Source organism: Ursus maritimus, unplaced genomic scaffold (assembly GCF_017311325.1).
Source record: "Ursus maritimus isolate PB19 unplaced genomic scaffold, ASM1731132v1 scaffold_2, whole genome shotgun sequence".
Classification (NCBI taxonomy): Eukaryota; Metazoa; Chordata; class Mammalia; order Carnivora; family Ursidae; genus Ursus; species Ursus maritimus.
The window spans coordinates 100,739,847-100,765,632 of record NW_024424452.1 but is presented as its reverse complement, the minus strand read 5'-3'; the positions used below and the strand labels follow the sequence as shown (position 1 = coordinate 100,765,632).

Genomic DNA, 25,786 nt, shown 5'->3' with positions numbered 1-25,786 from the left:
CATGAGGTCCTGAGGCCAACACTCAGTATTCCTCCTGAGGGCCAGAAATCAGCCAGTGGGGCAGAGCCAGGGACCCGACTTGAAGTATAGCTGTGTGGTAACGGCGACCCCAGATCATACTCCTCCCAGAGCGCCCCCTTTCCCAGGCCCCGCCCCACAGGTTCTCCAAACACCGAGGCTGCAGCTGGCCTGATGCACTGGGCAAGGCCCTACGGACGACAAGGCCAGGCCCTCAGGCAGCCCCCAGCCGTCGAGGAGGTCCAGCCTCCCAGTCTGTGGGGAGCTCAGCCTTTGGGATTGCTCTAAGGGTGTTTTTTCCGGGTCAGGTTTCCGAGACCCACCCTGGCTCACAGTGCTGAATCTTCTCTCCTTTTCCTTCCCCCTGCAGGACGCTCGCTCTGTGGCAGCCGCCACTGGCTCTCTGGGGGGCCCCCGAGCGAACACCGTGCTGGAGCGCGTGGAGGGCGCGCAGCAGCGCTGGAAGCTGCAGGTGCAGGAGCAGCGGAAGACGGTCTTCGATCGGCACAAGATGCTCAGCTAGGTGGGCTGGCAAGGTTGGGCCAAGGACCGTGGGCCGCGGCTGCCAGCTTCTGGGGCTGGACGGAGCCGCAGGCCCCTTCCCCACCCCTCGGTGCCACCCTCCCCAGGTTTTCTCTTTAGAAGCCCATGGCCTTTTTCCTTCTCCTCCCTCTCTTTAGAAAAGGTGTAGTCAGCTGTTTGAATCTGGGCAGAATGGTGGGGTCCCTGATCTCGGGTTTGCCTGCTCCAGTCTTTGGGCTGGAGGGGGTGGGGCAGGCCAGAACAGAGCAGAGACGCTTCAGGTGGCCTCGGGATTGGAACAGGCTGTACCTCCTTACTTCACCCCTGCCGCCCCTCCAGCTCCAAATCTTAGGAATGTTCTTACCCTTTGCAAGATGGAGCTGGGTCATCAGGAACTCAGTGTGTGGGAGGAAAGCAGTCAGCATGTGCTCCTTCTCTGCCGCCTTCCTCCCGACCCCCATACCTCAGCCCCAGCTCAGCTTGGTTCCAGCCCTCAGGACGGCTCTGATGGGACTGCAGACACAACTGAGCTGCACTGTCTTCAGGGCACACCCAGACACTTGTCCCCCCCCCACACACACACTCTTCCACCAGTGCACGGCAGTGCCGTTGCGCCTCCCTTCCTGTGGCCGCGGCCCCTCACTCCCACCTCAGGTGGCCTGGGCCATCCCCCTGCCTCCCCAGGTCTGCAGGTGCTGAGCCAGGCGGTTGGTGGGACCACGCAACCAGGAGGCTGAGCGGTGGCTCTGAATACCACAGCTCCTGTCCTGGGATTGCCACTCATCTCTGAATTTCATTGTACCAGTGCATGGAGAGAAATGTTTGTCCTTCCGTTGTCTGTAAACCAAGGAAGCCATCATTAAATTGTCTTATTTCTCTCGCTTTCTGGATTTCAAGAGATCTAGAGAGCTGGGAATGTTCTGCAAGTGATATGAGAAATGCTGTGTCCCAGAGAGGGGACAGAGAACATGGTCCTTAATAGGCCCGGGCAGAGAAGCAGAGCCTAGACAGTCTTGGTGGCTGTGGCAGGGCCCACGGTGGGGGCCAGGCAGAGGCCCGGGGCTCGCCAGGAGTCCCACTCACTTGACCAGTGGGGCTCGGCTCATCACGAGCTCTATCCACTGGCCCTGGGGAATTATCCTGAGATGTGATCTGTGTTTCATCTTTGTGGGAGATGAAACTTAGACTCTGCAGGGTGCCTGATGTCAGTATCTTACAGTAGAGTAAAAAGTGCTCACTGCAAAATCCATACGTTTTCCCTAACGAAAACCCACGGCTGTTCAGAGAGGTGGGACAGCCAGGGAAACAGACCTGCTTGGGAGCAGCAAGTGTGCGTGCCATGAGGGGGCCCTCCATCCCCTCCCGGCAAGTGCAGCGCGGGGTGCCTCCAAGACCCTGGCGGACACAGTGCACCTAGGGACCAGGTGGGTCGAATTGAAGTTTCTGCCCTCAGGGGTTGTGTGGACAAACAGGTGTTGAGAAGCTCCCTGCGGAGCCCCATGCTGGGTTCTTCCTGAGAGGTGGGGGCCAGGAGAACAATGTGAGGTAGGGATTTCAGTTTGCCAAGATTTGCCCAAGTTCAAAGTCCAGTACGCGTACTAAAGGGGATGGGAGGGGGTGACATGCAGATGGGGCTTCCAGGAAGAGCAGAGACTTGGGAGTTGGCCTTGGAAGCAAGCAAGGGACACAGCTGAGAAGGGACCAGAACGATTGTGGGATCCTGAGCAGATATGATGAGCCAGCATGAAGCCTGTGGTAAGTGCTCCTCAGGAGATAGCTGCTGTCGTGAGGGGCTGGGCCAATCTCTCCCCCTAATACCAGTCCTCCATTTAGTCAAGCAAGTGGGGCAGTTAAAAGCTCGAACTCTGAGCCGGTAGCCTGGGTGCCACCTACCGGCCAGACAACTGTGAGCACGTTTTAAAGCCTTATGTGTCTTTGTTTCCTCACTGTGAAATGGGGCTAATTACCTGCTTCCTTGGGTTATTGTAAGGAATAAATTGCTAATGCGTGTAAAACACTTAGAACAATCTAACAGTTCGCACGTAAATAAGCACCCAGTGAGTATTGGCTATTCTTAATCACTTCACCATCATTACTCATACAACATAACCCATCCATCCGGTCAAGGTTCTGTACATTCGGCAGGGAGCTTCTACTCGGTGTAATGGGGTCTCCTAGGGCTCCAGGGAACTCTGACCCCTTCAGCTAAATCCCACTCTTGAAGTTCTGCTCAGAACTCCCCGGGGGCGATTATTTGGTAGCTCCCTCGGCCAGTGACATCTCTGCTCCCTAGGCATTGAGCTGAGCTCGGAGTCAAGGCCAGAGGCAGGCCGACCCTGCGCGCCCCGGGCTCCTCTGATTACTGCATCGGGGCGGACACGGAGCGCAAGGCTCCAGGCTGGGTGTCGGGAGCCCTGGTCCCGCCCTGGCGCTGCTGCTCCTTGCTGGGTGACCTCAAACAGCAGGCCTCCTGTCTGAGCCTGAGCGTCTCCAGGAGAGTGAGGACACCCAGCCTATTGTTTCCTGAAGTACGGTTCACATGAGCATGGCGATTGTAGGGGTACCCCGAAGAATACTTTTTATTCTAGTAGTTCTGTAATTATTTTAATGAGTATTAGGGAAAACATGCAATCAGCACATAAACTTCGTGAGTTCAAGGAAATTGGTGTTAAGGACAGGTGAGAAGGGGGGAAGCGAGTGCATATGAAGAAAATATTAGCAAAACAGTACAAATGGCAGAAATTTGGAAGAAGCTGGGTGCTGATGATGCTGGTTTGGGCCCCCTGAAGTGGTCGCTGTCTCAAGCACCTTCAGACCTGACATCCTGTAAACCACTCAATCTCCCTAGATTTCAGTCTCCCACTGGTTGAACGGGGTGGGGTCAGGAGGGGGGTGAATGAGCAGCGAGGGAGGGTCTTCTCCAGCTTCTGCTGGTGCAGTGGGGCCAGGGGAGCTCAGAGCAGGCACCAAGGGGACCCACGCCTGGAAACCCTGGACCTGGCCGCCACCGAAGGACACTATAGCGTAGTGGTCAGAGGCATAGACGCAGGAGCCAGGCCGCCCGGGTCCCAGTCCCAGCGCTGGCTCTAGCCAGCTGTGTGAACTTCTGCAAATTAATCGGTCTTCATTTCTTCAACCAAGAAGTGGGAACAGCAGCTTATCTCACCGGGTGTTGGCAGTGCTTGGTTGCGTGTGTGAGCGGAACAGAGCCTGCAAGAAATAAGAGCTCAGTGGTGTTTGTAACCACGTGAGGGAATGGAGTGTCTTCCCCTGCTGCTGAGAGGGGTCCCATAGGCTCCCCAGGGACTTTGTGCAAAGAAACAGTATGGGATTCATGGCAGAGGTGAGGGGTGACGAGGCAGGGGCTTGTTTGCCAGAGCGGGGCACTTGCTTTGCAGAAGGCTAAGCTAGCTGGCTGTGTGTCTTGGGCAAACCCTGCCCTCTCTGGGTGCCAGTTTCTGTGGCCTGGGTGGCTTCCAAGAGGCCTCTCCGGCTCTGGCATTAGGCAGTTTTGTGGAATAGCCTTCGCCGCCCTGAAGTCCCCAGTGGACACACGGCAGTCCCCAGTCCGGCAATGCGAGTCAGCGGCCTGCCCAGCACTGGAACTGTGTCCCTGGAGGGCCACTGCACCCCTCTTAGTCCCCATTCATCCCTAGGAGTGCCCAGTGATCACAACAGCTCCCAACACCCAAGCTGGTGTCATCAAGCCACTCCAGAGAGAGGGGTGTCTTCCCCTAAGCATAAGGCTGCCCCCACGAGAAGAGACTCCCTGTGCCTTCCTGGGCTTTGCACCCTGCACATTCAGGAGGCATTTCCTAAGCTCTAATTCAAGTCCCTCCTGCGGCACTGATTTCCATTTTAGAGGCTCTCGGAGCCTCCCTGCCAGCCGGGGCCAGGTGGGCCGTCCCCCCCCTTGGCCCTCAGCTGGGCAGCACCCGGAGAGGACAGCATCTCCACTCGCCCTTGGCTCCAGCTGGAGCTGCATTTGTCTCGCTTGGACTCAGGGCAGCCAATCACAGGAGGCCAAGAGTGGCCCTCTCTCCTCCTTGGGAGTGGATCCCAGATCAGAGGAGCCCCCCACCTCCACCGCCCTCCTCCCTCCCCTTCTGGGTGTGTCGCCGTTTGAAGCTTAATCAGGAAAGTGTACCTGGCTCCTGGTGCTGTGGCAGGGAAGCCGGGCCAGAGGCTGCCGAAGGCACCGCAGGGCAGGTGGGCAGCACCGGAGATCCCTCTGTCCCCCTGAAGGCCCACGAGCCACAGATCTCTGTGAGCGGCAGCAGCGGTGCTGGCGGAGTGCTCCCCAGAGAGGTAACTGTGCAAAGGTCGGGGCTGAGGGATGTGTCTGAGTTTTGTCCCGAAACAGTGCCGGCCCCACCTGGCCTGGAGGAGTGAGGCTGGGAACAGTTTACTCAGGGCTTAGTCACCCCCGATGGCTTTCCTCCCCAAAGAAAAGGAAAGCAGAGCCAAGCCACCTGCTGGCTGGTGTTACGGCACCCATCTCTGGGGGGAGCAGGCGAGATTAGCTGTGCTGCCAAGGGCTTTGCCACCAACTGGGAATTTTTCCGTGGACTTGATCTTGGGAGAGTCTACTGCCACTAGGTTTAGCCCAATGCCTGATGCCTGCCAGTGCCCAGAGACTAAAGTATGGGTTTTCTGGGTGGAATCAGCTGGGGGAAAGGTCTCCTGGAACTCAGCTAAAATGTGAAGGGTCTGGGCAGGGGAGAGCTTGGTCCTGTGTCTGAACATGGGAGCAGGCTGGAGGTGGTGCAGGGCAGTGGTTAGGGGCATGGCCTAAGTCATGGCCTGAGTCAAATTCCAGATCCATCACTTAGTAGCTGTGTGGCCACAGGCCATTTGCTTATCCGGGTCTCTGCCCGGTCACCTTTGAAGTGGGTCAGTAATATCTACCTCACAGCACTGCTGTGAGAATCAAATGAGAGAAGTGCTTAGACAGTGCTTAGCACAGAGTAAGTTCTATAGAAGTATTTAGTTTTTTTAAAAATTCTGCTATTTCCTAGAACTGGGATCTCACTGAAGCTCTCCAAGCCTCAGTTTCCCTGTCTGCAACACAGGGAAGAAAAGTTAGCATGAGGGGATTAAATACATTGCTAGCACATGGTAGGTGCCCAATAAATTGCAGCCCCCTTCCCTGTGAAGTGAGCCAAGATCCTGTCCCTGTTAAACACTGTCTTTCTTCCGTTTGGCTCCTATGCTTTTTATCCTGCTGCCAGAGGAAGCAGTTTGGACTGAAAAGTTTTGTATTTTCAGGCCCGGAAGGTCTGTATAGCTGCTCCACCACAGGCCTGAGACAAACTAGACTGGCCCGTGAGCGCCTGTGCCCCCGCAGCATTCTGTGGATCACGTGGGCGGCGTTCACAGATGACCACGCGCTCGGCCACTGAATCGCCCCTCCACTATTAGGCTCCTTCTGGGGCACCTCCCAGGTGTCAGGAGCAGCACTGGCCCTGCAGGATGCTGGGGTGCAGGAGGCACCATCCTGCCTTGCTCCTTGAGAGACCAAGATGCAAACATGGAGCAAGATCATCGGCAAGGTCATCAGCAAGCAGAGAGATTGGTCCCCAAACCAATGATGGCTACTGAGGGACCGACACGTAAAGGCTTCAGGATGCAGGGGAGAAAGAGAAAGACTAGAACAGAATGCGAGGGGCAGGAAAGTCTGCATGGACAAGGACAGACTCCAGCTGGTTCCAGAGGAGGAGTTGAGTTTGGATGGGTGGAAAGGCAGGGCTGATGCTCTGGGGCGGGAGTGACCTGGGCATCGTGGGGAGAAGGCAGAGGCTGGTGTGGAGACATGGGTCACACCGGCGGTGGGGGCTGATTGGGTGATGGGCTGAGAGAGAAGGTTGGAAGAAGAGGAGGACGGCACACTGCTGAGGACCTTCGGTGCTGGGCAAGGGAGTGTACGCTTGTCGGAGCCATACGTTGTCTAGATGGGGGCAACACGATCGAAGTCACGCTGAGGAGGCACTGGTTCTGTGCCCCTGGAGGATTTGCGTGGGGCAGGACTAGAGCCTGGAGAGCAGTTCCCAGCCACAGCGGCGGCAGCAGATGTCGCGGGGCACTGACCAGGCAGGCAGCACCCCACGACGTTCTCCCCCGGGGCCTCCCGGACCCGCCCAGTGACCCTAGTGACAGCCGCCGCTGTCCCCCACCCACAGAAGAGAAGATACGACAGGGTGGCTCGGGCTGCTTGAGCTGGGAAGTGGCAAAGCCAGGATCCCAAGCCACAGTTGGCTGGCCCCAGAGTCCCTGATTGAACGCCAGGTTTTGACAGGATGCAGAGAGAGAGCACCAGCTGTGTCTAAGACAGGGCTCAGTGCGTGGAGAGACAGATCCAGAACCCTGGTGACCATGCGTGCCGGGAGCCTTTGGGACCTCGGCCACCAGGGGGAAGGACCTGGGGTGGGGAGGGGGGAAGACACCTTCCTCGCAGGGACATCCCGACATCAATGAGATCCCACGCGTGGAGCATCGCCGGTGCAAAGCGACATTACTTTGCGTCCCCTCCCTCACTGCAGACCCTGTTCCTGGAGCCCGTGGCGGAAAGTCACTTCCCACCTACAAACTCTCTGAATCTGACTGGGAGGGGCATCAGGGAACCTCAGACTTTTGTTCTGTGGCCCGAAGGGATTTCTTTTACCCATGAAATACCCATCGCCTACAAGGGCAACTCTCTTCTGTGGCAAAGGGGACGAGAGTCTCTTTTTCCTCTGTTCCCTGAGTTGGCAGTGATAGGGGCCCTGAAGCCCAGGTCTCAGCCTGAGGTGGGTGCTGGGCTGAGGGCAGGCGGCCCAGGGAGGCGACCGCCACCCTCATGGCTGAGTGGGTGGTTTGGGAGAGCAGCCCTCTCGGGGGCATCCCCCGTGGTGCCCCCTCAGCCCGCGTCCCCAGCCTGCAGCCGACTCGTCCCCCTCGGGGGAAGCTCAGGCCCAGCTCCAATTTCCCGGTCCGAGCTCTCCGGCAGAATTGCCTGGTGGACGCTCCCCATGCTTTAAGGCATCCCTAGGATGATTTTCCTTCCTCGTTTTTGTCTCGGAAACGAGCACTGATTAATCACAAGAGTTCGGAGATGCTCTTGAGCACCTACTCGGTGCCGGCAACGGTCCGAACAGGAATCAGAGCAACTTGCATTTGGAAGCCGCTGGTTTTCCTTCAGCTGGGGGAATCAGGTTAAATACTGGGCTCCCATCAACATTTTGACCAGGGTCCCTTCCCTTTGCCTTTCATTCCCCAGCTGCCCTCCTGCAACCTGAACACCACCCCCACCCCCACCATGAGGTCGTTGGGCTCCTTCGAGCTATTTCTGCTCACACCCTCTCTGAAGGCTGGGCAAGGAGCAGCTTTGTCTGACGCTAAGGTTTGCCCACCAGTCACGTTAGTACCTATTAGTTGCTTTGGATGCGGAGGAGTCCGGATGTCCTGGCTTCTAGACTGTAGCGTCTTTCTTCTGCATTTTGGGTGTCACTGACAGCAGGGGGCAAGGGTGGGAATGTAGGTAGAAAGAGCAATGACTGGAATGCTCTTTATCTCTTTTGAATTTTGGTTTTACTCAATCTCTTAGGCTGTTAAAAGAGACTCACCCCTGGACAGAATGATGATGCCTCACCAGTCCCAAGGCGTATGCCAGTTTCTCTTAAGTGCCAAGTTTAATATTGATCAGCTGTGTGACCTTAGGAAAGTTACTTTACCTCTCTGTGCTTCAGTTTCCTACCTGCAAAATAAGGATTATTTGAGTACCTACCTTGAAGTGAGGATTAAATCACTGGCCGTGTGTGTGTGTGTGTGTGTGTGTGTGTGTGTAAACAAGTACACGTATCCGTGTCATTTACAATAGTGGCCAACACATGGAGGAAATCTTATATACAAGTTAGCTATTGTTTTCTGGTCCAGCTGTGCTCTGAGTTCCAAGCTCTCAACGGCTCCTGAGCCAGCAGGTCCCTGTTTCTGAAGGTAAATCTAGCGAGTCCCTTGCTGATAAATGCAAGAATGAGGTTTTCCCGAAGTTCATAGCAGGATTGCAAGGATATTTGAGAAATCTTCCCAACCCCTTAACTCTCGCCCTTCCAACATGTAGAGAGAGATGGTATCCAATTGGTGGCTGCTTCTTCTAAAATGACCTTTTATAATGATAATCCTTTTACATTTGTCTGGAACTTTATCGTTCACAAAGTGATTTTACAAACTTAGCCATTTGATCACCAAATAGATCAGGCATNNNNTTCCTGCTCCCACGTCCCAGTTCTGGGAAAAATCAGGAACAGAGCTGAGGTTGTAGCACAGTGCGTTTTCCTTCACATCATGCTGGGTGTCTTTACCTTCTCCTCTCAACTGCTTTTGCTTTCACTTCTCTGGTGGGATTTCTCCTTGCAAGTACTGTAGTGAGTGGTGCTTACTCAGGAGCCCAAACACCTGGATATGAATCTCAGCTCTGTCCTGTACCAGCTGTGTTACCTTGGGCAAGTTACTTAACCTCTCTGAGCCTTCCCGTCCTCTCCTGTAACACAGGATATGGTCAGCGCTGGCCTTCCTGGCCTGTAGGGAGAGCACACTGAGAACCGTGTCCGGCACATGGGAGAGCGCTAGTTATGTGATGGGCCCTGTTACTGACATGCAGTCCTTCCTTCCTCTGCCAAACTGGGGACAGCAGCTGCGGCTGTCCTGTGCTGAGTGCCCCCTGACAGCAGGCTTCCTGGAAGGAGCTCAGGAGATGTTCGGGGGTGAATTGACAGGTAGTAGGACACATGCTGTACCAACCTCACCCAACCCTGGTACATTGCACCCAAGCTGTGTGACACTGAGCAGCTCTCTTCTCCTCTCTGAGCCTCAGTTTCCTCTTCTGGAAATAGAAGTGTGAGGGGGCGGTGAGGGTTACACAAGACAGGGAGAGCAGAGCAGCAAGCGAAATATCAGACATCAGAAGGCGCCTAATCCCCGTTAGGCTTCCTTTCTGCACTCCTTTCCTCTTCTTGGAGATCCCCAGCCGAGTGACGCCATGCTTGAGCCCATGGCTCCGTCAGCCCGTGCCAAAGCTCTGCCATGCTGTTCTCTTGCTGGGAGTGGTGCACACAGGTTGCTCGGGAGCAACCAGAGCTTTCCAAAACCTGGGGCGGGAATGGTGGCGTGGTGGACAGTGTGAGGCTAGGCCACAGCAGCACTGCCTTGTCCGGTACCGGGGGGGGGGGGGGCAGAGGGGCTGAGATCAGCCTGCACAAGCTCCGCTTCTGCCCAGAGGATAAGGCCGTTTCCAACCCTCCAAAAGCACTATGAGGGTGTGTGGTCACTGGGCCTGGCTGCCCCTTCCTTGGTCAGATCCAGTGAAATATCATTGAGATGCTGAAATGATACGTTACACAGGTATTTGGGGGTGTTGCATATGAATATGGTGGGAGTGGTGAGGTTATCCTTCTAGAAACAGTTATAGGCTATAAGACACACTTCCAAGGGAGGTTATGACATTTCTTACTTAAAAAAGACAAAGTACAGGGATGCCTGGGTGGCTCAGTCGGTTAAGTGTCTGCCTTCGGCTCAGGTCATGATCAGTGGGGAGCCTGCTTCTCCCTCTGTCTGTTGCTCCTCCTGCTTGTGCTTTCTCTCTCTCTCTGATAAATAAATAGAATCTGAAAAAAAAAAAAGACAAAGTACATATTTATCCTGGAGATTTAAGGTACCATTCCCTGAAATGTATTCCATTCGATGTTAGCAGGCTTGAGGGAAAAAGAAGTGTTTTGATGTCCATTTGGGAATTTCTGAGTTAACCAAAAACAGCTTTCTTTACTGCAGGACTTTCTCTGGGATGCTAATGAACCCTGTGAATCTCCCAGAAAGGGAATGAAGGGGGCTGCATTTCTCAAAGTATTTGACCATGGAGCTTCTGGGGAAAGTTTTATTGACAGCCTTGCTGGAGGCTGGAGAATGTGCAAGACGACAGCACAAAGCCAATGAGTTCTGTCATTAAAAATATTTTTTTAAATTAACTCGTGTCTACACCCACTGTGGGGCTCGAACTCACTACCCAGAGATCAAGAGTTGCATGCTCCACCGACTGAGCCAGGCAGGGCCCCCACTCTGTCATTTTGAGTGCTTGGTTTCCTTATGAATTCTCCCGGGTTTTGGCAGCAGGGGTGGCGGGGCTCTGGAAGAAGTCTAGAGTCAGGTGCTGAGAAGCACCATCTTGGATCTGTCAACTGTAGGAATCTCTCTGAGTGGTGGGAGGAGCAGAGGACCATGAACTCACTTTCCCCAAAGTCACTGCTGAAGCCGTGCGTTCCGTGTTCAGCCAGCGTCTGACCTCAGACTCCCCCCTCTGGCTCCAGTCCCAGTGAAGACAGTGAGAGAAGCCGCAAAGGTAGAAAATTATGTTACCTGCTCCTTAAGTGGTAAAGCCTGTTGGAAGTTCACATCTCCCTTTGTTTGATAAAGGATGGTTCAGCCCTCCCCGGGGATTCCCAGTGTCAATCAACAAACATTTACTGAGCGCATACTTTGGTCTTAAAAATGAAGTATGAGACAGGCCTTCTTTCACTTACAGTTCACAACCTGGTCGGGAGGCAGTGTCAGGAGGTTCTCTGGGGAGAGCGCCCGCTGGCTGCCTGCTGGCCACCAAGAGTAGAGTGGAGGGCGGGGTGGGGAGCTCGGGCTGAGTAGCCAGTGGACACTTGGGAGAGCGCTGGGACAGGGGTCAGCAGGCAGTGCTCATGAAACCGTCAGCAAGGAGTTATAATAATGTGCCGTCCTGGGGGGTTGTGACATTAGAGCCTCTGGCAGCATGTGACAACAGGGAGCTAATGCTGGCGGGGCAAATGCTACATGCTGCACAATTAGGAACAGCAGGGCTTTGGAAAGGAGGCCCAGGACACCCCCACTGGCAACTTACTCTCTCTGTCGCAAGTCGGATTGAGGGCTGTGGAGTCCTTGGTGTAATACCTTGTTGACAGTCGGCCCTTAACAAAGCAGCTGTGCACGGTGTGGTGTGAACATATCGCGGTCCTAAAAGGGGCAGCTCAGTGTCTTGCATCATGAAGTGAGCTTCATGGAAGAATCTCGGGTGCCTCTCGCCAGGCACATCTGCTCTGCCATGCCAGGGAGAAATTAAACCAGCGCGGGGCAGAACGGTGAGGCGCTGGGGGGACGCCACGGGCAAGGGATGCCCTCAGTCCCACAGAGGAGCTAGGGCCCCTTTGAAAAGTAGGCAGTGTTGCCCGCGGTGCTATTTTGTGGCTGCTTAAAGCACTCTATGGGTTGGTTGAACTTGACCCAGTCCATAATCAACCACCACTGCTAATGTACGCGGGGGGCGGGGGAGTGGGGATCGGGGGACTTCCTATACCAACTTCCGAACCACATTTCTCTCTAGTGAGTTGCCTAATTCTGACACAACGTGCTATTTCTTGTTCAAAACAAATAACAAAATATGCTTGATTATACGTACTTCATGTATCTGTATATAATGAAAGTTTAGGGGATGTGAATTGATCCACAGACTCAACTAAGAGAGTCAGTGCATGTTAACAGAAAACCGAGTGACTCTTCGTTGGGGAGGGTGTTCCTTTCCCCCCAGATTTCCAAAAGATCTGGAAACACAGTTCCCAAGGGGAGTTACACCTGGAAGTTGGTTAAAACTTCACAGTCATGAGGTCCCCACCTGGAATTTCATCCATCAGCTACTGCCATTGCTTCTCATCGCCACACGGTGGCACTGTTAGCAAATGGTTCTGCCCCGTCCGGTGACCTGAGCGGAAGGGTTAGTAGCACGGGGCTGCAGATCAGATCCTGTCCAGGCTGCCGATCTTTGAGTGAGGACCATCCCACTATTCAGGGTGTCTAAGCTCAGGCAAGGGGCTCTTCCCCGGGGTACGGCTCCTGGTGTTTGACCCCGTCTGATTACATCCCAGTACTTGCCTTCCCACCAGCAGAGCTCCACCGCCACCCTCCTGAGAATATCCTCAAGGGGGCGTTCCCTTCCCAAGGTTGACCAAGGTGACCTGTGAAACCTCCGCCACCAGCAGGGACGCTCAATCGCAGCACAATTATTCGAATCTGTAGGGGAACATCCCCTCCAACAGGAATCATAAGTTAATAAAATACTTGTGTTAGGTCAGAACAAGCCCCTCTGATCTTCTGGTTCAAATGTGAAGCCGCGGGGAGACATCCTGAGGGAAGGGGTGAAGAAGGGTATGGTCGTTTAGATTTGTTAGTTTACGAAATTACTAACTGTGGAAACTCGGACAGGACCTACCTTAACCTTTATAAGCCTCGGGTTCCTCATCTGTAAAACTGGGTGATCTTAGCACTGACCTCACGAGAACGGTGTAGGAGTTAAATGGGATGGTCCATGGAAAGCACGTAGCACGGTGGCTCACGCATCATAAATAATAAATAACAGCTAGAATTATCATTACTGTTATTTCACTACAGTGTTTTGTTCACTGCTCTATCCCAGGGCCCAGAGCGACCCCTCGTGTACAAAGGGCCCCAGCAAGTAAGTGCGGAGTGAACGGTTCTCTTGCCTCTGGGTGATAGCCTACCGCACTGTGTCCTCGGTGTCTGGTCTGGGGTGGGGGATCCGATGGCAGAAGAAGAAGAACACAGTGCAGCTGGGGGTGTGTCCTCATCTGGGCTCCCTGCCAGGTTATTAGCTCTCTCCTGACAGTAAAGAGAGAAGTGGCCCAAGAGCCCTCAAGCTGTGAGGTTTCTTGTGTGTGACTTTTCTGAATGGTTTTATGAAAAGAACGGAAACAGTTTGTCTGAAATGTAAATAAGTATTGAATATTGAGTCAATACAAATACATATTAAGTTATATTTGTAAAATTGTCACGAGATATAAATAAACTTCTGACCCTCTATCAAATTAAATTTGAATAATTAAATCAAATTTAAGTAGACGGGGGTCACGTGGGAAAGTATAGTCTGGATTCCATGTTTTTACCAAAACAGGGCACTGCTAGCAATAATTTTCAGCAGTGTTATGTACCCAGCACTGGGCAAGGGGCAGAGGGCATTACCTAGGAATGAAGGGCTTACAATGAAGGGCTTATAATGAAGGCATAATCCCGAAAGTCCATGCTGGGAGGTGCTGAGCTCAGGCAGTCAGCATGGGCGGAGCTCCCTCAAAGGTTGGCAGGAATGGGGAAAATCAAGGAAGCTATGAAACAGGTCCCAAGGCCTGTCAGTAGAAGCCAAGGAGAGAGCTCAGGAATGAGCAGAGAGTGACAGGAGGAGACTGGTCCTGACGGAGCTGAGAGTCTGTTGGAAAGAGATTTTCTAGAACCTTCCCTCAAAAGCAGCGGGGAGCCCTGAAAGGCTGCTGAGCAGGGGAGGGATATGTGAATTTGTCCTGATGTCTGGCGCATTTGCTTCCACTCTTGAGAGCAGATGCAAATCTCCATGACGTTTAGAATCGCTGTTGATTCTTCCTGGTTTTCATTCAGCATAGAGGGCAGAGCCAGCTGGGGACAGAATTGGGACCCAATTAAGGACAAAGATGAGAAAATGCAGAAGGAGACTCCCTCAGGAATCTGAGTCACCAACCTCCCCGTCAGGGAGAGAGCTAGCCCCTTTCTGTCTCATCGAAAGGCCCTGCCCGGTGTCCAAGGCCTCCCGCTGCCCCATCACGCCCTGTGTGGGTACAGCTCTTGCTCATTCCATCTTCCATGAGGAGGAGGACAATGATAGAGTAGTGTGACAGGTGCTTAGACAGCATTTGTGGGACAGTGAGGACACACACAAGTGGGGAGAACAGGGCCTGAGAGAATTCCTGGAGGAAATTATACCCAGGCTGAATCCGCTAACTACATGTGATGAGGGTTGGGTGGCGTTTAAATTCAATGCAGAGCACTTATTTCTGAGATAGCTGCTTCCTGGAGCCTGGGAGAGGCCGTGTGTAACTGAACCCTGCCCTGACAAGCCCAGCTTGCTGCCTAGACCCCCGGCCAGTTATTCAACAAGCCATTGTGCCGCGTCTGCAGCAGGCCAGGAGCTGGGCCAGGCTCTGCGCACACGGAAGTGAGAGAATAGACACTTCCGGTCAGTGCCGAGAAGGAGAAGCCCAGGACGGGGTGGGAGGGTGCAGCCTGGATCCGCAGGCCCTGGGGCACAGAAGGCTTTGGTACTTGCCCTGGAAGTCCCAGCAACACCCAAGTCCCTTGGAATCGGATTCATTTCCTCAGGAAAGAGTTACCCCCTTGGTAGGCTTGTGGTGGCCACTGTGCTAGTTCAATAAACAGTCTTTGAGCCCCTTAGATGGAAGGCCTTAGAAGGTATCCATCATAAGATCTGATCCCCACTCTCAAAGGAAATGACATCATCAGGCCCTTTTTTTTTTTTTAAGTTTTAATTTAAATTCCAGTTAGTTAACATACAGGGTAATACTAGTTTCAGGAGTACAATACAGCGATTCAGCACTTCATATAATGCAAGGTGCTCATCACAAGTGCGCTCCTTAATCCCCACCACCTGTTTCCCCCATCCCCGTGCCCCTTCCCGGCTGCAAACCAGCAGTTTGTCCTCTGGAATTAAGAGGCTCTTTCTTGGTTTGCCTCTCTCTTTTTTTTCCCCCTTTGCTCATTTGTTTTGTTTCTTAAATTCTCCATGAGTGAAATCATATAGTATTTGTCTTTCTCTGACTGACTTATTTCTCTTGGCATTATACTCTCTAGCTCCATGCATGTTGTTGCAAATGGCAAGATTTCATTCTTTTTTACAGCTGAGTAGTATTCGATTGTATATATGTAGCACCTCTTCTTTATGCATCGGCTATCCGTGGACAGACACTTGGGCAGTTTCTATAATTTGGCTATTGTAGAGAATGCTGCTGTAAACTTTGGGGTGCATGTATCCCTTGGAATTAGTATTTTTGTATTTTTAGGTAAATATCTAGTAGTGTGATTGTTAAATCGTAGGGTCACTGGGCACTTTTTATAAGCCGGCCCAGGAGGTGTTTTTTGGTTACTTTTTCTCATTTGATTCTCACATATTACTCTTAATCTCCTGTGAGGGATGTTGAGTTATCTCCATGTGTGGAAAGCAGGCCGCAGAGAGGTCCCCCAGCCATGAAAGGGTGAACACAGGTTTGAACCCTGCTCTGCCCTTAGTGGCCTCAGCAGCCACACCGGGTCCCCTCAGGATGCTCACGAGCCCCTTGGAGGGTGGGGGTGGGGTGACTCAGAAGAGCGCATAATACAATTCCTAATTGATATGTTCACTCCCCTCTTCTCTAGAAACATTTCCCCGAGCTGAGCCGGCACACTCCTCACAGCAGCCGACGGTTTGTGGCCCGGGCAGCGGGGGGATTCCCCAGATGGTAAGGAACAAGAACCCGGTGCCCGTGGCCCCAAGTATGAAGTCCCAGGGTTAGTGCCCGTGGGAGGTGCCCATGCTGGGCTCAGGAGGAGGCGGGGCGCCGAGGCCTGCTGCCCTGCCCATGGGTGCCACGGAAGAAGGCAGGGGTCCCCGGAGTTGTGCGGCGCCGCGGCGGGATCGGAGAGGGTGCCGCTGAGCCTCTGCCAGGAGCCACACTAGGCCACGGCGATGACTCCTGGCAGGGCGATCTCGGAGGCCATCCCAAAGGGCGAAGAGGAGCCCTAACCCATCCTGGTACCCCAGGGCTGCTGCTGGCGATGTGACTCGTCCCTGTGGTCGGGCCCACGCAGACCCCAGGCAGGGGCGTCTCGGGGAGGGTCTCACTCTGGGTCCAGCTCCACGCGGCACCATGAACAATAACTTCTGCCGGGCCCTGGCGGACCGGCGGCCCCTGGCGCCCCCCAGCTGCATGCAGCTGGGCGTCGTGCCCCCTCCGCGCCGGGCGCCCTTGCCTCCCGCCGAGCCCCTGGGCAACGTGCCCCTGCTGCTGTACCCGGGCCCGGCCGAGCCGCAGTACTACGATGCCTACGCGGGCGTGTTCCCCTACGTGCCCTTCCCCGGTGCCTTCGGGGTGTACGACTACCCCTTCGAGCCCGCCTTCATCCAGAAGCGCAACGAGCGCGAGCGGCAGCGGGTCAAGTGCGTCAACGAGGGCTACGCGCGCCTCCGCGGCCACCTGCCGGGCGCGCTGGCGGAGAAGCGGCTCAGCAAGGTGGAGACCCTGCGCGCCGCCATCCGCTACATCAAGTACCTGCAGGAGCTGCTGAGCGCCGCCCCCGACGGCGCGCCGCCCTCCGCCTCCCCGCCCGACTGCCCCGGCGACCGCGAGGCCCGGGCGCCCGGCTCCCTGGTGCCCGAGTCGTGCGAGTCCTCCTGCTTCTCCTCCTCGCCGTTCTTTGAGTCGGAGGAATCCATCCACTGAGCGGGGACCGGGGCTGGGTGGGGGGATCCGCCAGGGCCGTCCCACTCCCGAGAGCAGCCCGGGGACTGTCGGGTCACCCGCGGTGCGGCGCAGGCCCCTGGCGTTTGCGGGTCCGCGGCGTTGCGGTGTCTGCGACACCGTCCCTCCGCCACCGCCACCACCGACCCCATTCCTTACAGCTTGGGGTAGAGGTGCAGGGATGGGGATAGAGGGGCACCACAGAGAGGGGAGGAGCCCCGGGGAAGTTCCGGGTGCGCGCCGTGCCCGCTCCAGGCGGCAGGGGGCAACCCAGGACGGCCGTCCCTGGGTGGGCCTCCCGCTCTGCCCCAGCCCCGCGCTGCGGAAGGTCGGAGCTCAGCTCCAGCTTGTGCACCACCCGCTGTGGTGGCCTCTTCGACCTCGACCTATGTCGCCACGGGTGCAGCCCTGTGTCTGCGACTCCCCAGGAGGCCGGCTGGTCTTTGGATGGGATGAGCCGTGCCCTTGCTGTCCACGAGATGGCCTCAAATCCTAGCGTCCACTTTGGGAGCTTGCTTGCCACCCCCGGCTCCCCCCCACCCCAGAGGAACCCAGACGCCCAGACAGGAGGCCAGACTGCTGCTTGCACTTCTCCCAGATCAGACTTGGGAAGAGGCCAAGTGCATGCCTTGGTGACGCACTCTGGCTTCCCTGATGGAGGGCGATTACCCACCCCCACCCCTGACCCCCAGTGTAGCCTTTTCATCCTTTTTCCCCCCAGGTTGCTTGAGGACTGCGTTAATTTCCCCCTCAGACTGTATCCCTCTGTGGGCAATGGGACCATATGGCGCTGTGTTTGTACCAAGAGGCTAAATAAAAGATTTGTTGAGTTTTGTGATTCCAGATCAGTCTACCTCACTTCCCTGGTGCCCCTTTGTCACCCCCACCCACAACTCGGAGCACTTACTGCGGGTGGTGTGGGGCATTCGGTCAGCTCTGCATCCAGCTAACGTTTACAGAGAGCTTAGTGTGTCCCAGGCACAGTGTCAGGGAGGGGCCGGAGCACAGTGAGGTGCTGGAGGGGTTGCGGGAGGAGGGTGCAAAGCACACAGTCACTACCCATTGTGCCCGAAGTGTGCACGCTCAACGTTCTTCTGAGGGAGACTTTCGCCCCGGTGTGGACGAGTTAGCTTTCCTGACGGGGTGTGCCCGGGGTGGCGAGGTCTGGCGTGACAGCTAGCTGCAGGTCCTGAGATGGTGTTTGGGAGGGTGCCGTGGGGCGAGGGAGCGGGGGAAGCTCATCTTGGCACACGGGAGCATCTGCAGTTTGAGGCTCCATATCATAGGTTACCCCCTTCCTGAACTCTCTATTGCCCCAGCCTTGAAGCTTTCCATCCTGTCTCCCACTGCCCCCATTCCTAGGCCCATGTGAAAGTTCCTTCTGCCACCCCCCTACCAGCCTCCTTAGGGACATATTGGGATGTCACTGGCTGGGCTGGGAAGGAATGACAGCTGCCTGGCCTCAGGAGCTCAGGCCAGGCAGCAGGGAGCCAGTGGAGGCTAATTTTACTTGCTGGGAGCAGGGAGAGTAATCCTCCTGCCCCCGCCCCCTGGCTGGCTCCGCCGGGCATGCTGGGCCCAGCAGGCTCAGCCGGTCCAGTCCCCAAGGCGGGGGCACTGGGGACGCAGGGCGGAGAGGGCAGCGGGGTGGGGGAACAGGAGACAGCGAGGCCACCAGGGAAGCCATGGAGCCGTCCTCACCCCACGATGAGGGCCTGAGGAAGAAACAACCCAAGAAGCCCGTTCCTGAGATTCTGCCAAGGCCCCCCCGGGCCCTGTTCTGCTTGACCCTCCAGAACCCCGTGAGGAAGGCCTGCATCAACATCGTGGAATGGAAGTATCCTTTGGGACCCGCAGGGTGTCAGGGAGAGCCTGTGTGATGTGGGAGAGGGAGGCAGGGCATGGTCACAGATCACAGACTTTGGGGGTAGGGGGACTGGGGACTTGGAGATGGGGTGAACTGCCACAGAAGGGGTGTAAGGAGCCTTAGGGAAGGAAGGCTTCTGCTGAGGGGGAGGGGAGCAGCAGGAGGAACTGGTGGGGCCGCCGCCTGAGTGCTGGGCCCAAGGCCTGGTGACAACCATCTGTGGAAGGGACCCGGATGTCTCACGGGGGCAGATCACAGGTGTGCCCAAACCCCATGATCATGGGGCTCCACTGAGGGGTTTGAGGCAATGGTCTCATTTTGATACAGGATGGGAGAGAAAAAAGCAGATTCTCCCCCTTGGTGGGAGGGTGTGAAGGCAGAGAGATTGCCGAGCGAGGGGCGTCCAGCGGAGGATGGGGTCAAAGGAGAAACGGCCTTGAACAAAGGGCTGCTGTGAGGCGCTCCGGGCGCAGGGTGATGCCTTGGCGGTTTTCACTCAGACATAACACTCTGGGGACAGGGACTTGCAATCCCTTTCTCTGTTTGCATTAGCTCTGAGAGGAAGAATGATGAAAATATCTGGGTTATTTGGGGAAGGGAGGAAGGAGATTGGGGGGAGGGGCTGTGTCAAGTGCCTTCTCACAGAGCGGTCAGGAATATTTGAAATATTTCTGTAGGGTTCTGGAACACTGGACTCCCACCAGCTGTTCCCCAGAAGAAAGGGGAATAAGGGCTAATTGGAAGGATAAGGAAAACGTGGGCCCAATTGGAATGGCTGGGGTCAGAGTGGGCCCTGCTGCCCTCAGCTCCACCTGGTGACATGGAACTCCCACTGCCTCTCCCTCCTGGCCTGTCTCCGGGGGGGTCGGGTTTCCCCCGGTGGGTTCTCTCTCCTCCATCCTCTGCGCCTCTGTGCCCCTGTGGCCCACCTTTTCTCAGACCCTGGCAGGAAGAGAAGCAGGTAGTCAGTCCAGACCTTCTGCATAGTGTGCCTGCCACCCTGCGGCCCGTCCCCACCTCCACCACCCGCTTTACAGTGGCTCAGCCTATGGGTTGGGTTGGGCTGCTCGCCCACAAAGGAATGGGCCTGGGGGTGCCCCTTGGGAAATGACTGTGAAGGGGGTGGGTGCGCCTGGGAGGGAGGCGTGAGTGGGTGTGGGACGCGCACACCGGCACGTGAGCTTGGCTGGGGAGGGGGCCGGGTAGGCTGCTGACTCAGTCGGCCTATCCATTCCTTCCTCAGGTTGGGGGGGATTTGGGTACCACTTCTGCAGCCTCCCCTTTCCTGGTCCTGTCCTGTGGATACCCAACCCCAGCATCCCTCACCAGTTCTCTGAGTGAGCCCCCCAAGTTGTCTGGCGAGAATCTTAGAAAATCATGGCTCCCCGGGGGTGGGGGGGGCAGCTAGTTGGGGGATGGGCAGGTGTTTGCCAAGAAGCATTACGTCTTCCTAGCCCTTAAAGCTGAGTAGCCCTCAGCCAAGTTCCTATCCCATCTAAGTGGAAGTTACCTGCTCCCGAGGAGAACCTGGCCATTTCTATAACCTACAGGAGAGCAGGGAAGGAGCCGCAGGGGCCCAAAGGCCTGCATTGTACCACTCCCCTTACGGGTACCAGTCCCACGCCTCACTCAAGGGCGCTCCTTAACCCTAACACCAGACCCTTCGAGACCATCATCTTGCTCACCATCTTTGCCAACTGTGTGGCCCTGGCTGTGTACCTGCCCATGCCGGAAGACGACAACAACACTCTGAACCTTGGCCTGGTAAGAGAGGTCCTCCTACCCCCCTCCTGCAGCCCCAGGCTGGGGGAGGCCGGCTGGTGGACGGCATGCTGGTGGGTGGTGCTGGAGCTCCCATCCCCTGAGGGCACAGACCCCACCCTCCCAGCCACCTGCAGGGCTGACGGGCGACTCCACAGCTTTGCAGGGTAAACCTGCTAATTCTGGATTCCGTAAGGTTACCATCCAGCACTGAGCGAGTACTTACCGTGCCTAGGCACTGTGCTAAGCACCGGATGCGAGGAAGCTCAGAAAATCCTCACGATAGCCCCATGAAGTGATGCTGTCTGACAGACGCAGGAACTGAGGCTCAGTAAGGTCAGCGACCGAGCAACGGAGGCCGAGTGCTACGTTCCCTTTCCTGGATCTCATCCAGAAGGAACTTGCCTCCCGGGAGAGTGGGATCTAGGAATTCCAAGAGAGCACATAGTTTAGGGCTCTATACCATGTTCCCCTTGCCCCTTCACCAATAACATGGACACAGAGCCATAAAATGCCAGATCTGGAAGGGATTTTCCAGCATCCTGTTGTCCTATCTCCTCCCCTCCTGGCTGGTTTACGGGTGAGAAAACAGAGCCCTACAGAGGTGAAGGGCTGACCTGACCCAGCAGCTAGATAACAGTAAACACGGTTACCATTTACCATGAGCTTATTGGATGCCAGGTTCTGTGCTAAATAGTTTACTGTCTTACTTAATTCTCTTAACTGCCCCCCGTGAGGCAACACCATTAAATCCATGTAAAAGACAAGGAAACTGAGACTCAGAGAGTTTGGGTACCTTGCCCAAGGTCACCCCACATGCAAGTCCTGTCATAGGGTCTCAAAGTCAGGCCTCTCTGACTTTAGGACCTGCTCTGGTGACCGCTGTGTTGCCCACATGGTGACAGCTTGAGGACTTCTAGGGGAAGCCCTTGTAGAAACAGTGCTCTCAGGCATTTACTGTCTAGGCCCCCGAGGAGACAGAACAATGGATCCACCATCTCAACAGGCTTTTTCCTGCATTTATATCACGGGGGGAGGGAGGGGGGAGGCCAATTAACATGCATCCAGGGCCTGAAAGAAAGGTATTTATCTTTGCTTCTCCTTTATGCTGGTTTCCATGGGAATCTATCTTGAGCTGGTGAGAAGCTGGGATTTTAAGCGTGTGCTTGGCTATAAACAGAAAAAACTCTGGTTCCGAGTGTGGAAGGAGAGTGAGGTGAACTGTGGGCAGGGCCCATACAACAAAGGCTGGGAAGGGGCGCTGAACCTTCCACAAGACAGACTTCGTATTTAGTGTCCCTTAACCCAGGAGGGCTGTGGGTCCACCCCACTCTTCAGGATTTTATATTTGGTGCCTTCTTTCTATTTCAACTTCTTAAGAAGTTTGCTACTTTCAAAAGAAATTGCCCTCTGGATGGGGTTAAATTACACCTTACTGGGTCTGTCATCTTCCATCTTGAAACATGGCTGCCTTAAAAATTTCTCATGGTCCTGTGTGCTTTCCTTTAGCGTGTGGGCTGGAGTTACAAAGCCTTGGGTAAGGTCTAGCTAGAGCTCACAGACACAAGATGATGAGTTTCCTGGAAGAGGAAAACCTGACCAGAAAGCTTTCCAAAGCAGTGAATATCACTTCACATGTCAAAGTTGGACTATTAACAGTCGGTGAGGGATCCTAATCTGATCGCTTTGGGGTGAAGCCCAGAGAGGGTAGGTGAGAGAGTCACAGAGCCAGCTTCTAGCTGTGGACTCTTCATTCCATTTGTCAATTATACGTTCATCTCCATGTGATCCAGCAGGAGAGAAATGAGAGGAGTTAGACCAGAAGGAAGGGACATCAGATATTCATCTCTCTCTTACCTACCGGCTGCTTTGTAGGTATCAGAAAGGTTAGGGACTTTCAGGTCATCCAAAATAACCCTTAGTTTATAAGAAGGGAGGCCCACAGATCAATTCATTAACTTTCCCATTCATTTAATAAATATTTATTTAGTGCCTATTATACCCCTGGCACATGCTAGGGATATAATTGGGAACCAAGTAGACATAGTTCCAGTCTTCACAGGGATTAACTAATCAAATCAATTAAGCATAATTATAATTATTACACAAGTAGTTAAAATGAGATGGAAAATGTGTAAGATTTGGGACACCATGATATTTTACTGGAGAAGGACCTGGTCCTTCCCAGAGGACGTGATGTTTACCCTGAGATGCGAAGGATGAGAACAGGGCCAACTTCATGAGCCTGTGACCTATACAGTCGCTCTGGGGCCTGCACTTAGAAGGTCGCCATGCTTGGGGTTTAATGATCTGTGGTTATAGTGCTGCAAATTTAAACGATTTCATCTTTGAATCCTTATTCTGTGAGTGAAGACCAATGGAACAATGGTATCTGCACTAGTATTTAGAGCCGGGGCCCCACTCACAGTTCCCCCCCTGCCACCTCCTTCCAGCTTCCCACCTGAACGGACAGATACTGCTCAGTCTCTCCCCGCTGGCGTCCTGGGCCAGGGTCAGGGCTGGGTACACGTGGGTCTTGGGTGTCTCAGGACAGGGCATGGCAGTGGCTGTCCCCACCCTGGGCTGACAGGACCACAGCCCATTCAGTGAATGATCGCCTGGGGGAGCTTATGGCTTATCCCCCAACCAGATACTTAGTGTCTCCTGGAGCAGAGGCGGCCATACCCTTGTGTGCTGGCTGCCCACGTTGGGTGGAGGCAGCAAGCCCACGGGAAGGGAGATGCCTGCTTCCACTTCCCCACCTCTAGCCCAGGGGCAGGACGTCTGGCCGCTGCATGGTAGTGGACTGAGCATGCAGTGGGTCATGGAGGAGGACAAGGAGTGCCGGTGGGGGTCTGTACTTTTCCCCCACAACAGTAAATGGGCAATAAAAAACACCATGACAGGTCGAAAAGGAAACCATGGGAGGAAGAAAAAAGCTTTATATCCTAACACCTTTAATGGCATTTATTTCCTACTTTCTGAACAATTTTTCATTTTTCATTTTATACTGGCCCATCGATTATGTAGCTGGTCCTGGAGGAGGGGTTGGGGCACCAGGGGAGAGGCGGTAGAAGCCTCAGCAGGGAGCCCCCTGAGCGGAGTGCTGGAGGCAAGAGGTTGAGAAATCTCTCGGGCCACCATGAAGAGGGTGGACTGGGGTGGGAGGAGAAGGGAAGCAGGGAGAGGAGGGAGAAGGAGGAGAAGTTGTGCGGGCAGGCAGGGGGGGAGACTGGAACTGAGGCATGATGGGTACGAGGATGACGGAGAGAGATAGTGAGGAGATGGCTCAGCAGGACTTGGTGCCTGCTGGATGTGGGGACGGAGGCATGGGGGAGGGGAAGAAGAGGCAAGGATGACGCTCGGGTTTCAGAGTAGGTGACAAGCAGATGGCGGTATCACTTTACCAAGACAGGCGGCACCCGGGGAGGAGCAGGCGGAGATGGGAGGAGGGACACAGGGATTTTGGTCTCGGTCCTGTTGAGATACAGGCACCGCGGTTCACCAGGCGATGGGCTTTGCGGGTCTGAGCGTTAGACGGGTGCGAGCTAGGGGGCAGGGCTGGTCAGGGGACAAGGAAGCCTTGTCACACAGTTGCCTGTGTGAGAACAGAGTCAGGAGGCAGCTGGCGCCCTTGATTGTGGGAAAGTGGACCTGCTCCCCAGCAAGGTCTGGTGCCCCCCCAGGAGCTTTCTCGTGCTCTCCATCTCCTCCCCCCACCCCAGCTTTTGCTGCCGGTGATGGACTGGAGTTGAGGTACCCCCCAACTCTGCCTGTTCTGTGTCAGTGGAGAAACCCGGGTCTTCCCTGAACGGGAGGACACGGAGGCTCAGAGAGGCCAGGGCAGTTCTGGAGAGACACAGGGGCTCAGAGGATGGCAAGAAGAGGACGGGGGGTGCTGATGTCCTGGCCGGCCGTGTAGCATCATGGCGGAGGGGGAAGGGGCTCTGAGATCAGCCAGGTTGGGGAAGAGTGGGTTCTGGAGCTACCCGAGTATGCTTTTGAGTCCAGGACCATTCATATACTAGCTGCGTGATTTTGGACATGTTATATAACTTCGTGCCCTCAGTCCCCTCGTTTGTAAGATGGGGGTAACATCATACACTTGAGAGAAGTTACTGGATGAGTCAAGACCTGGTGTGTTGCGGTGCCCCTTTTATCGACATAAGGAATTTTCCTACACAGGTACCACAGTGCCTCAGAGTGGGATCCCCAGTGACAAAGCCCCGCTCACAGAGACCCTTGGGTTGTTCTAGATTCAAAGGGTATGACCAAAGGATTTTAAAAAAAAAAATTTCCTCTTCACCTCACCCGCTATCTGTCCCTGATTTCTCTTAGATTTTTCATTTTCACTCCTTGAAACATCCAACTTATCTGAATGGGTTTCCTGGCCACCCCAATCCAGTCCTCCAGCAAATTCTCCTCCTCCTCACGATCACCAGCTTAACAACACCCAGTAGCTGTCGGGCACTCACAATTGTGCAGGATCTATTCTAATGCTCTGTATGCATTATCTCATTTATTGTCCACAACAGACCCACAGGAAGGTAGTACTATTTTTCTCATTTTTACAGAAGAGTAAACTGAGGCACGGAGAGGTTAGATCACCGCACATGCCCAGCTGGCTGTGTGGGCAAGCCTGTCCCTTGTGTTGGGCATCTTGATGTGGCATTCTTGATATCAGGAGAGGATGACCATCCCTGCTTCCCTGGTGAGTGGCACAGGAGGAGTCCCACGAGAGCAGACCCCAGCCCCCCACCGTAACCCTGCTTTCTCCTGATTGTGCAGCTGCTGCCTGCCCAGGCCAGAATGGACGCTCAGAGCATCCGGCCCCAGCCTCTACCTGGGCTGGACTCCACTTGCCCAAGAGAGAAGCCTACCTTAGGCTTGGGAAGCCTGTGTCTAACCCAGCCCTGTCCCAGAGTTCTCCCAGGAGAGTGAAGGCTGGGGATGCAGATCACAAAGGGGCACCATTTGTCAGAGAAGCAGGAGGATGGACTAGACACCGAGTCACCACGGGGGCCAGTAGAAGGGCAGTGGGATTTCCAAGGGTAGTTGAAAGCCAAGACCAGACCTCAGGGCCAAGCCAGACCAAGACCCTCTCAAGCCAGCTCTGCTCCTTGAAGCCCCACTTGCTCCCTGAGGTCTGAGGAATGCTGCTCCTAGGGGGTACCCCTGACTGGGTGAAAGGGGACTTTGGAAGGGTCACCACTCCAGCCTTGACCAGCCTGAGGGCACCCATGTGGGCAAGCACCAAGGATCAGAGTTACTAATTATTGGGCACAGACTGGGAATTGAT

At 54.9% G+C, this 25,786-nt stretch overlaps 3 protein-coding genes across 6 annotated transcripts in view; all 3 read left to right on the top strand.

Moving 5' to 3' along the window:
- TMEM9 (transmembrane protein 9) overlaps positions 1-15,855 on the top strand; it is a 34,105-nt gene extending 18,250 nt beyond the window's left edge. For 2 of the 4 annotated variants that reach the window (XM_040636439.1, XM_008685107.2), the window contains exon 6: positions 389-1,422. In XM_040636439.1, the coding sequence (XP_040492373.1) occupies positions 389-541 (153 nt within the window). In that variant the 3' untranslated portion in view covers positions 542-1,422. Of the gene's footprint in view, positions 1-388; positions 1,423-15,777 lie in introns of those variants that run through there. The other 2 variants (XM_040636438.1, XM_040636437.1) reach the window with 2 other exon arrangements.
- A 393-nt stretch (positions 15,856-16,248) lies between these two features.
- ASCL5 (achaete-scute family bHLH transcription factor 5) lies at positions 16,249-17,702 on the top strand. Its single transcript, XM_040636436.1, has one exon. It carries the CDS (start codon positions 16,269-16,271, stop codon positions 16,839-16,841), a length of 573 nt encoding a protein of 190 aa, XP_040492370.1. The 5' UTR covers positions 16,249-16,268; the 3' UTR covers positions 16,842-17,702.
- Positions 17,703-18,544: 842 nt separating this feature from the next.
- The window catches only part of CACNA1S (calcium voltage-gated channel subunit alpha1 S), a 67,871-nt gene continuing 60,629 nt past the window's right edge, over positions 18,545-25,786 (top strand). Inside the window, exons 1-2 of the mRNA XM_008685179.2 lie at positions 18,545-18,696; positions 20,385-20,490. Coding sequence (XP_008683401.1) covers positions 18,545-18,696; positions 20,385-20,490 — 258 coding nt within the window. The remainder of the gene's footprint in view (positions 18,697-20,384; positions 20,491-25,786) is intronic.